A 14,573-nucleotide genomic window follows, 5' to 3' on the forward strand; every position below is an offset into this window, starting at 1 on the left:
GCTGTCAGACAACCAGACAAATATCGTTCCGTGTCTTGGGCCGGTTGAGACGTCAGACTCGAAGTCCTTCACCGAACAACAGGCTGTCAAAATCATGCCGATGGAGGCATTATGTACATGTGCTTTTGAACACACCCTGTTTACTATTTAACTACTAGCTTTGCAGTTAACAAACCTTTCATGAGTTGAGATGTTATTTATACATTCCAATATTTCACCTTTGTTTCAAGTAACGTTTTGAATCCTGTACACAACATTGTGATTGGGTGGGCCACATTCAGTCTCTCGTTAGAACTAGGAGGGCACTGTCTTCCTTTTGGGCAATGCTGAAGAACAAATCAACGAACGACATTGGATGTGTCACACGTGGCAAGACAAACACAAGGTGTGAGTGTGAGCACGGATGGCTGTTTGTCTATGTGTGCCCTGCGATTGGCTGTCAACCAGTTCAGGATGTACCACTCCTACTTCCAAAGATGGGTGGGATAGGCTCCAGTACGCCCCATGACCCTTGTGAGGTTAAGCGGATCAGAAAATGGTTGGATGGATGAACAATGCTTCTGGTGTTTGTTCAGCCTAACTGGCAATGCGATTCTTTTGAATACAGAAAATGAGTTTTCAGGATGCTGACTTTTTAAAAAACACAGTTGGAGAAAAGCAACTACTTGTACTTTGGCCAAAATAATGCATTTTCTCAGTTTGTTGTTTTATTGCTTCTCTTAGTATCTTCTCCGGGGTCAATCTGGGAGCAAGCAGCCAGTTCAGCGACTTTCTGGATGGCCTTGGTCCGGCTCAGTTGGTGGGAAGGCAAACACTTGCGACACCTGCAATAGGTGAGATTGTGCACATGTTCACATCGTTGAGTTGCATCGTTCGCTTTCAACTGCATGCAAATGGCATCAAGAGATGATGTTTGTGGATTGTTTGCGTTGCCATACGTTATTCTAGCATACCTTTGGTTTGATTCCAGCACTGGTTTTTCAGAGACGGTGCATTTCGTACACCTAATTTCATGTTCATAATTGAAATCCACTGCTCCCAACAAAACACAACTCCTTTGTATCTTAGCACCAACTTTCTTTGTTTTGCAGGTGATATACAGATAGGTATGATGGAAAAAAAGGGTCAGCTGGAGGTTGAAGTTATCAGAGCACGAGGTCTTGTACAAAAACCAGGATCGAAATCCCTCCCAGGTAAAACCTATCCCCTGATTGAATTAATACAAGAGTTGAATCACGCTCTTCCTCCAAAGACATGACAATCTTTTACAATCTCAGTTTGGAGACGTGTGACAAAGCCTGGTGCTTTACATTGTTTTTTTCTATTAAGAGCAACAATAGCAAGGGCACGTGAGTGCGCATGAGCACTGGAAATTGAATAATACGCTCCAGTTCAAGTTTGTCAACGCACTTTTGCGTACAAAATGATTTAATCAAGTTGACCTCCATAATAATTGTGCTTCCGAGGGCCAACTTCAAAATAAAAGCTAAGAGAGGCTTTGATATCATTGTACAGTATTAATTGCTGTCGCCGATGGCTTAGTGGTTGTACAATTGCCGGACTTGTTTGCGGGCAGCGTGGGATCAGTTCCCACTCAGTGACTGTGTGACCAGTTCAGGGTTTTGTCCGCCCTCCACCCGAAGTCAGCGGGGATAGGGTCCGACAACTCCCCTCACGACCCTGTTCAGGATCAGCGCTGTTGAAAATGAATTGAAGGATATTACTTGTTTTGATTTTGTTCTGAAGTTAACTCTCGCAGCGCGTCGCAAAGTAGCCTATGAACAACCGTTGAGGCGGCTGACCAGACAAGTGGCTGCACTCATGGGGAGACCCTCACAGGAGGGCCGCTGCTTCAACAGTCTGTCAAAACATGTCCTAAATGTGAAAGCACTCAGTCGTGCAAAAAAAAAAAAGTCTACCTCGAGAACTGTGTTAATTCAGCGAGCTGATCACAGGGTTCCATATTGCAAATTCAGAGGAAGGCAATTCATTTTTGGAATGGGTCATGCAACTCAAATGTGTTAAATTGAATTTATTTTATAAAACAGTAAGATTGTATTGTTTTAATAAGCTGCCATTGTGTAGCGCTGCTCGAATGACGTTGTTGCAATTAGAAAAAAAAGCTTATTTAGTTATATTAAAATGACACATCGACACATCCATCCATCTTCTACCGCTTATCCGAGGTCGGGTCGCAGGGTCACTAGCTTTGGCAGGGAAGCCCAGACTTCCCTCTCCCCAGCCACTTCTTCTAGCTCTTCCCGGGGGATTCCGAGGCGTTCCCAGGCAAGCTGGGTGATAGTCTCTCCAGCGTGTCCTGGGTCGTCCTTGGGGTTTCCTCCCGGTGGGACATGCCCGGAACACCTCACCAGGGAGGCATTCAGGAGGCATCAGAATCAGATGCCCAAGCCACCTCATCTGGCTCCTCTCGATGTGGAGGAGAAGCGGCTCGACTCTGAGCCCCTCCCGGATGACCGAGCTTCTCACCATTCTCTAACGGAGAGCCCGGACACCCTGCGGAGAAAGCTCATTTCGGCCGCTTGCATCCGGGATCTCGTTCTTTCGGTCGCGACCCATAGCTCATGACCATAGATGAGGGTTGGGAAATAGATCGGCCGGTAAATTGAGACCTTCACCCTTTGGCTCAGCTCCTTCTTTACCAGGACAGACCGATACAAAGTCCTCATCACAGCAGATCTGCACCGATCTGCCTGTCGATCTCTCGCTCCCTTCTGCCCTCACTCTTGTTCAAGACCCCAAGATACTTAAACTCCTCCACTTGGGGCTAGATATCCTCCCTGACCCATAGGGAGCACTCCACCTTTTTCCGACTGAGGACCATTGTTTCAGAACATCTACACTTATTAGTGACAAATCGTGCCCAGATGTGCCCTCAGTCTTTCAGCTAATCAATGATCTTGGTTGGTTGGGGGAAAAAAAATAAGCACCAAACAACAAAAACTCTGGTGCTCATTTAAGAACCACGGCAATGTTTTTACGTGCACCGTTAAGAATATCTGCAGGTATTTCTCAAAAATCTCTGCTTTCAACTGGAGAGAAATGTTCAAATCCAACCTGGGGCGCACAATGCTCAGAAAATGCTTTTTCTGTGGGGGGTGCTTCGTGGGTATGGGGTACCGAACCCCCTGATACGGGCTGTTCGGTCACTATACCACCGATGTCAGAGTTTGGTTCGCATTGCCGGCAGTAAGTCGGAATTGTTTCCAGTGGGGGTAGGACTCCGCCAAGGCTGCCCTTTGTCGCCGATTCTGTTCATAACCTTTATGGACAGAATTTCTAGGCGCAGCCGAAGCGTTGAGGTGGTCCGTTTTGGGGGCCTCAGTATTGCATCCCTGCTTTTTGCAGATGATGTGGTGCTGTTGGCTCCTTCAAACGGGGCTCTCCAACGCTCACTGGAGCGTTTCGCAGCCGAGTGTGAAGCGGTTGGGATGAAAATCAGCACCTCCAAATCTGAAACCATGGTCCTCAGTTGGAAAAGGGTGGAGTGCCCCCTCCGGGTCGGGGAGAAGATCTTACCCCAAGTGGAGGAGTTCAAGTATCTTGGGGTCTTGTTCACGAGTGGGGGTAGGAGGGAGCGGGAGATCGACAGGCGGATCGGTGCAGCGTCTGCTGTGATGCAGACGTTGTATCGGTCTGTCGTGGTGAAGAAGGAGCTGAGCCAAAGGGCGAAGCTCTCAATTTACCCATCGACCTACGTCCCAACCCTCACCTATGGTCACGAGCTATGGGTCGTGACCGAAAGAACGAGATCCCGGATACAAGCGGCTGAAATTAGTTTTCTCCGCAGGGTGTCCGGGCTCTCCCTTAGAGATAAGGTGAGAAGCTCAGTCATCCGGGAGGGGCTCAGAGTCGAGCCGCTTCTCCTCCACATCGAGAGGAGCCAGATGAGGTGGCTTGGGCATCTGATTCGGATGCCTCCTGAGCGCCTCCCCGGTGAGGTGTTCCGGTCATGTCCCACCGGGAGGAGACCCAGAGGAAGACCCAGGACACGCTGGAGAGACTATGTCACCCAGCTTGCCTGAAGATGTAGCTAGGGAGAGGGAAGTCTGGGCTTCCCCGCTAAAGCTGTTGCCCCCGCGACCCGGCCCCGGATAAGCGGCAGATGATGGATGGATGGATGGATGGATGGATGGATATTTATAAGCAAAAAGTGCGCGTGGCATTAGTGGTTAGTACATCTGTTTGTCATTTCTCCCAGAGAACCTGCATGGGTTTCCTCCGGGTATGACAGCTTCCTCCCACATAGTCGACCCCGCTTCTCACCCAAGGTCCTGTGGGGCACGCCAGGCAGATTAGAAAAAGTAGACAGAGGGATTTTCTTGGGTCCCTTTTAAACGAAAAAGTTTTGTTCTTCTCTTCTTTTTTTACGAGCAGAAATGTCATTTCAACATTCTTCACCGTCTTAGCTGTTTCCCTCATTTAAGTCTTTTTTTTCTGTTTCGCCCCTGCCTTCAGCACCTTATGTCAAGGTCTACTTGTTGAATAATGGAGCATACGTAGCCAAAAAGAAAACCAAGATTGCACGGAAAACACTTGACCCACTGTACCAGCAAGCGCTGCTGTTTGAGGAAAGCCCACAGGGTAAAGTCTTACAGGTGAGTAGAAAAGATAGGATTTCAGCCTCATGGTTATTTCTCCTTTTCCTACGTTGAAAATACAAATCAGTTTAGCCGGGCGAAGTCGGATCAGCCTAGCAAATGATTTTTTTTGCCTCCTTCAGGTGATCGTATGGGGGGACTACGGCCGCATGGACCATAAAAGCTTCATGGGAGTTGCACAAATCCTCCTGGAGGAACTGGACTTATCAAGCACAGTAATCGGTTGGTACAAGTTGTTCCCACCTTCCTCTTTGGTGGATCCTACTCTGGCTTCCCTCACACGGCGAGCTTCTCAGACGTCACTCGACAGCTCCTCCGGACCGCCCGGGGTCCGATCCTAGTGGGCCAATAGCTCAAGACTACTCTGCGAATTACTAACTCATGACCTGGACCGTAAGAAGGGAGACAAACTTGCAGCAGGACATGTAGTGCAACAACAATCACGCAACAAGAGAGCTTTGTTGAGATCTGACAATCACTCCAATTGTGGTTCATTCCGTCTGTTCCGGGGAGTACCGTTTTTCAGTGTTCATCACAATTTCAAGAAAGGTCTCTGTTTTTCCTTTGTGCACGCTGAAGATCGGGGGCTGTCTCCAGACGACAGGCGGTAGCTTTCAAGTTGAGCTGATGAGGTGAACACGAGATAATGCCAAGTGACAAACGAAGCAGGGTGGCTTTTAGTAAAGCAATGAAATGTACGTAAGCATTGGAATGTATGAACTCAAGACAGAGGTCACCTCCTCCTGCCCCCACATCTGCGGATGTGAGTGTAGTGGCATCCTATCTGCAGGGGCCTCAGCTAGAACCCCATCAGACTGCCAGCACCTCTGCCCACGAGGAGGGTGCTTCCACATGGGTATTTAGTCTGGAAGCACAGGGCCTTCTTCTGGTGCCTACACCCTGAAGCCGCGTCACTGGTCCCTCTCTCTCTCTGTCTCTCTCTCTCTGTCGAAAGGTCCTCTTTTCAAAATGTTTACCGTGGCTGCCCGAAAGCCATACTTGTCTTTGTGCGTTTGCTTGGTTGTCTTTTTTTTTTCTCTGTTACTTTTGCACAAAATGATTTTAGAGTGTGTTCAATGCTTATGAACGTTGTCAGTCCGGTGTGTGCATGGAGAGAAAATGCGATTCAAAAAAAAAAAAGGATATGGAACTATTTATTGTCTGCAAGTCTTGTTCAGGTATCGGGGACTGGTGATTAAGACACATCCTAGATTTTTAAACATGTGATTAAATGAAGTTGTCCTTGTAAAGATGTGTGTGTATTAGGCATCCCAGGAGGTTGACCAAGAAATAAAAAATTGTGTTACGACTATTCAACGTCACAGAAATACACCATCACTCTAAAACATGAAAAGGGAAATCTTTTTTTTTTAAACCAAAGGAAGACTTGGATATTAGTCAAATTACCCTCACTCGAGCATGTTTAAATATTTTTTTATTGAACCTTTATTTTATGTTTTGGGGGAATTAAACACAAGGACAAGAGCTTGATTTTTTTTATAAATAAAAGGTTAACTTAGAAAACATAGTTTTGAAAAAATAAATAAAACTAAAACTCACACACTGGTTCTGTTCATTTTTGTGTAGTTAGTAGACAACAGAAAAGAGAAATTGCTCACACTTTTCATTGTGCTACACTGTTCATACGAAAGTCGCCCATCGGACTGATGAGTTAGGACAACAACTCATTATTCTCACCTTGTAAGAAAGGGGACTGTTTGACCTGCATGCAATGTTTTGTTTTTTTTGTAAAAACAGCTACATGAAAAAAAAGATGCCGAACTAGACTTGTGTGGGTTTTTTTCCACTTACTTTAGGGCCGCTTGTATGTTGCATGCAGTTGTACAGTTTGCTCGTAATTGAATATTCAAGAAGTAAAACCAAGAAAAGGAAGCCATTCTCATCACAAATGCATTGGAAATCCCAACTGCAAGTCTATGCCATGTCCGTCAGTCAGGTGCTGAACGTCTCTCAAACAGAATCGGAAGATTACGTTGACGTTGTTCCTCATACTCTCTAACAGAAGTACTGTAGTTCCTGAGCAAGCAGACCTCACAACCCTTCCTGCTGTTATTCCACATCATTGTATACCTCCGAGGAGCTGGTGTATCAATAAACATGTACAGTGCAAATGCAAATCAGATCTACTTATATGGAACTTAAGATAATGTTGTCAGATAGGATATTATGATGTATAAAAGTTTAAAAAAATGCAGAACTAGTGATACACTGCAAATATTCAACAGACCCTGGGGCGAAGTAATTTCATGAGGATTTATTCATCTGCTGTTGGGGACCATGCAGTCATGCCGTGGGACAACTCAAGGTCATAGACTTGGGTTTGCCACGTTGTAAACCATGAAAACAAGCAAGTCTGTATGAGATGTTCACAATGATCACTTCAACTTTAAACACTGTATGAATCCCAGTCCAGTCCTGTTCAACTTTGAAACTTTTTTTTCTTCTCGCTGTCAGTATTAACAGGAAAACATTGATTGTTTGATTGATTGATGTGTTCTACTGAAAGAAAATTGGAAAAAGAAGTCAGGCATTGATTGCATCATTCCTTCTTTGTATAACAGCTGTGGCTGAAATGATGTGTATGTTTTATATTTCAAAAGGTTAATTTTTATTATTTACAAATAAAAAGAATGTGTGGAAGAAAATTCTCGTCCCTTCATTTTTCTACTTTCTCTGCAGTCTTATGACGAGGCCAAATTTGATTGGACAAGTTGCGATGTCGGCCTGGACAGACCGTGTTGTTGGCTAGCAATGCGTGGATTCTAACATGCAGTGAATATATATATCTTTCCAACACAATAACCAACATTGTTATTGTTATTCGCAGAGATGGGCATTCTGTCCATGGGACGGAACGGTCTGTCTGCCCGTCTTGGACGGATGCCCATTTTTGGGATGGAGGCCGAGAAGTTATTTAAAAAGGATGGATTAAGCAAGGACGGAAGTGGGTTTTAGTTCATCCCTTTACTTGTCCCTAACCGGGTTAAGTTATGTGGCGAGGCAAAATAACCAGGCCAGAGTGGAGCCAAACAAAGTATTTATTTAACAGGCTATTTCATCTGAACGGTATTTTTACAGCAACACTGCCACCTAGTGTACAGTTAGACAACATTAAGGTGCCTACAAACACCCATTACACGAACCATCAACCCAGCCGGTTAAAAGAGCTCACTGTGTTGTATGTCTCTCAGTACCCGCCCACCAAGGTGATGGCTAGGATTTCTAAAAGTAAAGTTATTATTATTTTATTTTATGGTAGTAACCATTTTTGTGTTGTGAAATCCTAGTTGCTCATCACTGAGACATTAAAAATATAAAGAAACAGTAATATAATTTTTGTTTCATTCATGGTCAGTCTTATCTGCAACAGCCAATCACGGAGTCATGCACGGACACTTTTTTTTCAGAGGCGGGGGCGGACTGGGATGCAAGTGCTTTAAAAGGATGAGAATGGAGTGGGACAGAGGACAATTATTATATGAATAAGGATGGAGGAACGATGACAGAAACATACCCAGGTCATGTGTGTTCATGCCCATAATGACGCAGACCTCCCTCTTAAATATAATAGCTTGCGTTTATATGTGTATGGGTGCGTTCTTTTTCTCCTCCCAACATTTTTCTCCTGATGCCCCAACATTTTGTGATGCACAGGAGGCCAGGAGCCCTCATGCTACCAGCGACCATGACACTAAGAGCATGTGCAACTTGTATGCTTGCTTCGATGCAAAGGCGATGAGGTGCCATCTCTGTTGCAACTTGTCACCGTGGGAAGCGCCTAACCCTGTACCGAACAACGGTAGTGGGCACAGGTGTGAAAAAGCATCTGTTGTTCGTCAGAGAGACCCTCTCCAGCCTCAATTTTCTCTGTGACACCGGCGCTATGAGGAGTGTATGTCACGTTTGCGGGCGAGCCGAATCAAGTTTTGGATCCCAATAATCGCAGACGTCAACAAGATCTACGTGACAAACAAGATTAATATTTTAGTAGTTAATAGTTTAATATTTATAATAAGAATGGCTAACAAAAAGCGCTTGCATCCAAAAGGCAAGGGAACAAAAACAGAATCGAGTATGCGAAAGAAAAACAACATGTGGGACAAATAAAGGATATCTTATCTTATATAGGAAAACACGCGAGAAAAATCTAATATGTAAAATAAAAGTCTGCCGAGCAGAGAAAAATAGTACCGAGAAGCTAGAGCGAGAAACACGACAAGAACGATAACAAACAACAGGTCAACGAGCATGGTAGTGGCAATGCAATAAACAATACTCCGACACAGGTGCACAGCAGAAGAGTCCTTAAATACAGAGTCTCATAATTAAAGATTGGCAGCAGGTGTGCACCCCGAAGACCGCTCATGCCACCTGCTGGCCAGACCGAAAAACAGACCCATACAGTGTACTTCCAGCTATCCGCACACGATCCCCACATACAGGATTTCTCTGCGCACTTGGCAGGCAAGCAGGTATTCTTCAAGGTGGACATGGTACGTGGATGCATCACCCAGGCATTCCCAAAACGGCTGTAGTGCTTCCTTTTCTGCTATTTGAATTCTTAATAATGCCTTTTGGACTGAAAAACGCGGCCCAGACATTTCAGAGGGTGATGGACATTCCGCTCACTGTCAGGGTTTGTGGAGGTAACAACAGGAGCTAAATGCAGAAATAGGCAAAGGCAAGTTGGTGTTCAGAAATGTTGATTTGAATGCCCAGTGCAACAAGGGGTCGAGTGCAGGGTGGCAAGTGGTCTGCAGCTGTGGGGCTTTAAGTAGGCAGGGAGGGAAAATGACATCAACGATTGATCTGTCGTCGGAGAGTAAGACATCAAAATATGTGTATTCAAGGGAGATCTCAACGATAAAATGCCATGGTTCTGTTTGAGGGCAAGATTGGAGGGCGTTTCCGCCAGCGCCACAGGTGTTTGTTCATGCCATCATTATCGCCTGCCTACTTAAGGACTGCCACGCCGACTGTTTGCTGTCATTGCTGTCGTGCTGGTTGGGTTCTTGTAGTGGTGTGTTTTAGTGCCTGGTGTTTTGTTGTGACTGAGTTTTTGGTCTCTTCAGGACTTTGTTGTTGCTTTCGATTGAGTTTTTCAAGAATGCCCCTGGATCTGTTTTCATGAATACACTCAGTTCAGTCGTGCTTCTCCTGCACTCCTGCTTTTGGGTCCTCTATCACGCATAAACATGGCCTTAACCGTAACTACGAACTTTTTGTAATGATCTGATGATGGGTTCCAGAGTGTCTTAATCAGGGAGATGGAACTCACCTCCCAACAACTCCAACATACCAAAGCTGTAAAAAGCTTTCAAGCACAAAGGCTCACACGCACACACACACCGGTACACATACACACCTCAGGCTGCTGAAGCAGCACACCTGACACTCAGAGGTGTGTCCATTTTCATTTATTTGGAAGACATCCTTGTCAGCTCCTTGTGAATTAGCACCTTGTGTGTCTTATTAACCTCTTTACGAGACTCGCGGCACATGGCCTGATCATTAACCTGCCTAAATGCCTTTTGGGGTTGCCCTCCATCCGCTTTCTGGGGCAACTCATCACCAAGGATTGGGGCGCCCCTCTTCTGGTAAGGGCGGAAGTGGTCTCTGCTTTTTCTGGTATACCCACTGCTCGAGCGCTCTGGGAGTTTCTTGGGATGGTGACACTACCACCGTTTTATCCACCAGACGGCCCATGTCATGCAAGTTCGTATGAGGTGCTTCAAAGCAAATTTTCCAACCAACCCATTCTGTGGACAGCAGAAGTGGAGACCGCCTTCGACAATGCCAAAGTCGCGTTGTGGCCGTGCCGCTATGTTGGGTCACCAGTAGCCCCGGTCGCAGTTGCGACAAATGCCTCAGATCTGGCAGTTTGTGCGGTGCACTAACAGTATGTGGATGGAGCCTAACAGCTACTGGCCTTTTTCAGTCACCTGCTGTCCCCCCATCCACTTTCCAATCCGCTTATCCTCACAAGGGTGGCAAGGGGTGCTGGAGCCTATCCCAGCCGTCTTGGGGCAGTAGGCAGGGGACACCCTGAACCGGTTGCCAGCCATCGCAGGGCACACAGAGACGGACAACCATTTTAATTCACAATCACACCTAAAGGCAATTTAGAGTGTTGAATCAGCCTGCCGTGCATGGATGTGGGAGGAAACCGGAGTGCCCGGAGAAAACCCACGCAGGGAGCAGGGAGAACATGCAAACTCCACAGGGAGGCCGGAGGTGGAATTGAACCCCTCTGCACTGTGAGGTCGACGCGCTAACCACTGGACCTCCGGTCCGCCTGCTGTACACTAGAGAAGGGAAATACAGTAATCCCTTGTTTATCGCGATTAATGGGGACCAAAACCACCCGTGATAAATGAAAATCGTAGCGACCAATTAACATATACAGGTTACGTTTTTTTTTCCGCAAAAAGACTGCAAACAGTCCATGAGAAGCTGCAAATCAACAGTGAGTCACATAGAGCAACATATACAGTACTGTACTCTATGTATATGAAAAAAAAAACATTTTTATGAATATGTTTGAAAAAATCCGCGATGCACCGAATCCGCGATAAACGAACCGCGAAATAGTGAGGGATCACTGTACAGCATATTTGACAAGGAGCTCCTCGTCCTCTCCCCGTTCATGAAAGTTTTTGGCCTGTGTCTGCTTTTCTCCGGCACTGCACTAACATATTTTGTCATTGTCTATCATCTTATCGATACCTACCTACAACACACTATTTTTTTATTCATACAGGCAAGGTTCAAAGTAAGCAGAAAATGATTCGAGACAATAATATACAATTTTTAGCTATACACAATATGGATTTAAGAAATATAATCAGTTGACTATATTTAAAAAAAGGAAATCAATTGGGTGTTTGTTATTAAATGACTGGTATTAAATTGAAACATCCTTGACCTGAATTTATGATTATTGCAGAGAATTTTCACAAGGAGACTCGTATACTGAAAAATTCAGTCGCTGCAGCACTACATTCAACCACCCTTATATTGTCTTGTTTTTACTGTTTAATAAAACCATTGCTTCAGGTCCCTGGGATCAACCAGGAAAAAATGTTCCTTCATATTTGGAATTTGCTCCTCAAATTAAGTCTTTCATAAGCAAAATTGCTCCCTGAAAGTTAATTCTTGTATCCAAGTAAACACAAGCAAAAGAAACCTCGACCAAAAAAAAGAAAAAGAAAAAAAAGTATTTCCTCTCACATGGCTCTTGATTATTTTAAATTTAGACCCGTGGGTGATGCAATAATTCCTGTCAACGGTACAGCAACATAATTCTAACTAATATTCTGACTAAGTGCTGAGCATCCATGACATTCAAACCCGACAGTTTGTTTGCCCTTGTCTTCAGAGAAAGCCGCAATCAAGCATCACACATGGTCAGCCTAATGGTTTCATTAGTGGGCACCATTATTATTGTGGAGTCTGCAGTGGTTAAGTGGATGAAAAAAACGGACATATGGTTTGATGTTCATAATAATGTCAACTATTTGTATGACATTAAGGTACTTAAACAGAATTCAGTCCGACTAAATCATGAGCCACTGCTGTAAAATGTGCTGTAAAATACTTCATAGTACTGTTCCTTGAACGTGGCAAGGCGGGGCATTAATTAAATGCAATCGACAATACAATTGACCATAGCAAAATAAATAAAACGAAAATATAATGTGAATTAAAAAGTCTGTTAATATCAAGCTTTAAAAAAGCACTGAAATGAAGTGACAGTCTTTCAATTTGACACCACGTTAAGAGATTTCCGTAAGTGGCCCTTTTTTTTTACCACTGCAGTAACGTTCTAATCCAAAAGATGGCGTAGTTTTGTTATTTTTTTTTCGTACTCGCGCGTGCTTAGTTTGACTGGACAGAACATTCTCTCAAGCCTTTCCAGGTTAAAACGAAGTTAAGAACGCTCTGAAATGTGAGTGGGTTTGAATGAAATATGCCCCTTCCTCTCTCTATTAATGCCACATATCGTTCACATGGAGCAAGACGCTTTTTATTCCTAATTACTCCAATTACTCGAGTGGTTTCCTATTACGATAGAGATATTTGAACAATTAAACAGTCAGTATCGAAAAGTTCAGTGCACCAGTGAGAGGGGAAGTTCAGAAAGTTGCGGTCATCATGAGTCAAACCAAAAAGCAACAACTCTTGCACAACAACGTCTACCCAAACACCAAACCCAATTTTGTGGCAGTGGTTCATTTAAATGTCAGCTTTGCTGCCATAGGGATGGTACCTTTGCTTCGGTTGTGATATTTGGGATCACATTAGCTCCATTCAGTGTTTATCGTGTGGTATATGGTTTTTGCTGCTTCGCTGGTCTTCAAAAAACACTCGGTGATCGGTCGCTGTTTCCCGACGAATGAGCACTTCAGGGACCACGGCTGATTGGGAAAAGATTTTATTCAACCAATGTCAGAGTGAAGTCTTTCCAAAAAGTTGAGTGGCCCAAGGCATGGATGTAAAAAGCCCCCCAACCCCTGTCAGGCCCGTATCTTTTATACCTGGCAAGGAGCTGATGTCATGGCTTTGTGCACCAGCTGCGGTTTTCAATCTACTAGTTTACTTCAGTCCTAAAAAAGGAGATCTTGACCAGCGCTGTTGGTGATGGACGGCAACAGCCACTTTACCTTATTATAGGATTGCGCACATTGCTGAAACTGAGTTCTCCCTGACCAGCAAATATAGAATAGAATCGTGTTACTGACGCCAGGTGGACATTCTAAGGCCACCTACAGGAATAGGGAGGGAATTCCAAATTACACTTCATTCGCCTGTAAATTTATAATTACCGTACTTGTTCACGATGAATGGTGTTGCCTTATTTAATGAGGACAGCTGGTTAACCGAATAAGCGTAAATGAACATGATGCAATCTGTCTGTCCTCGCCTGTGCATATTGTTTTTGCGTGCATCTGTTCTTTTGCTGCAATTTGACCCCAGGTTGTTTTAGCTAATGTGTACAACAGACTAGTGTACATTGTAAAAAAACACAACTTGTATTTTTTTGAGAAGGTGAAACATTTGGCTAAAATGGTCATTTAAGTTGGAACAACTTTCACATATGAATTATTGACATTTACAGAAAAAAAAGCACACAACAAAGTAAGCAAGTTGTTTGCTCCCAAACTATTTGCTGAGTTGTTTTGACCTGTCTTTAAGTTAGGGTCCAACATCAGGGAGAAAAAAAAAAACTGTTGTGTGAACTCTTTGTTTCTTTGGTGGAATACAGAAAAGGCAATTTTCACAACAGCAAATCTGACATAGTGGGCAACCAATCAGATGACTGAATCACCGCCCGTGCGCAGATAACGGCGCTAAGTGCGAAAGTAATCAGGGAATTACCTCTGTTTTTAGGGCAGGGGTGCCCAATACATCGATCGCAATTAACTAAGAGGCAGCAGACTGGACCCAAGTCGACCGCGAGCGGTGGGAGGAGGAAATGGGGGGGGGGGGGTCGGGGGAGACTTGTGTGTTTGTGTCTTAAGTAGAGTTGTCAGTTTAGCGCGTTTTTATTGGCATTAATTTAAATGAATTTTAACGGGATTAAAATCTTTCTCGCAAGATTAACGCAGCACACGTCACAAGCGGATGTTACGTTGCTCTATAAATAAACCAGAAACAAAACAACAAGCGCGCTACAGAAGACCACGCCCATGTCTGTTTTGCCAGCCACGGCAGCGTGAGACACCGAAAACGGATATTTAAACAGTTTATGAATGGAAAGTTTACCTTTAAATAGTTGCCATATTGCTCCACTGACAAGACCAAAGTTATCTGTTCTTCTCTCTCTCTGTATCATACAGGTATACGATGTATGCCACTGACGCGATTGTTACTTGTTTGGAACTATTTTGTGTGGAAGGTTACAGCGTTCCGTGTCCATATAAATAGAGCGGG

The 14,573-nt window shown here is 44.5% G+C and overlaps 1 protein-coding gene across 9 annotated transcripts in view; it reads left to right on the plus strand.

Moving 5' to 3' along the window:
- Window positions 1–7,285, plus strand: part of rims1b (regulating synaptic membrane exocytosis 1b) — a 127,134-nt gene extending 119,849 nt beyond the window's left edge. For all 9 annotated transcript variants that reach the window (XM_052083830.1, XM_052083831.1, XM_052083832.1 and 6 more), the window contains 4 exons: window positions 724–833; window positions 1,092–1,193; window positions 4,477–4,616; window positions 4,742–7,285. In XM_052083830.1, the coding sequence (XP_051939790.1) occupies window positions 724–833; window positions 1,092–1,193; window positions 4,477–4,616; window positions 4,742–4,960 (571 nt within the window). In that variant the 3' untranslated portion in view covers window positions 4,961–7,285. The remainder of the gene's footprint in view (window positions 1–723; window positions 834–1,091; window positions 1,194–4,476; window positions 4,617–4,741) is intronic.
- The last annotated feature ends 7,288 nt before the right edge of the window (window positions 7,286–14,573 follow it).

This window comes from Hippocampus zosterae, chromosome 13 (assembly GCF_025434085.1).
Source record: "Hippocampus zosterae strain Florida chromosome 13, ASM2543408v3, whole genome shotgun sequence".
Classification (NCBI taxonomy): Eukaryota; Metazoa; Chordata; class Actinopteri; order Syngnathiformes; family Syngnathidae; genus Hippocampus; species Hippocampus zosterae.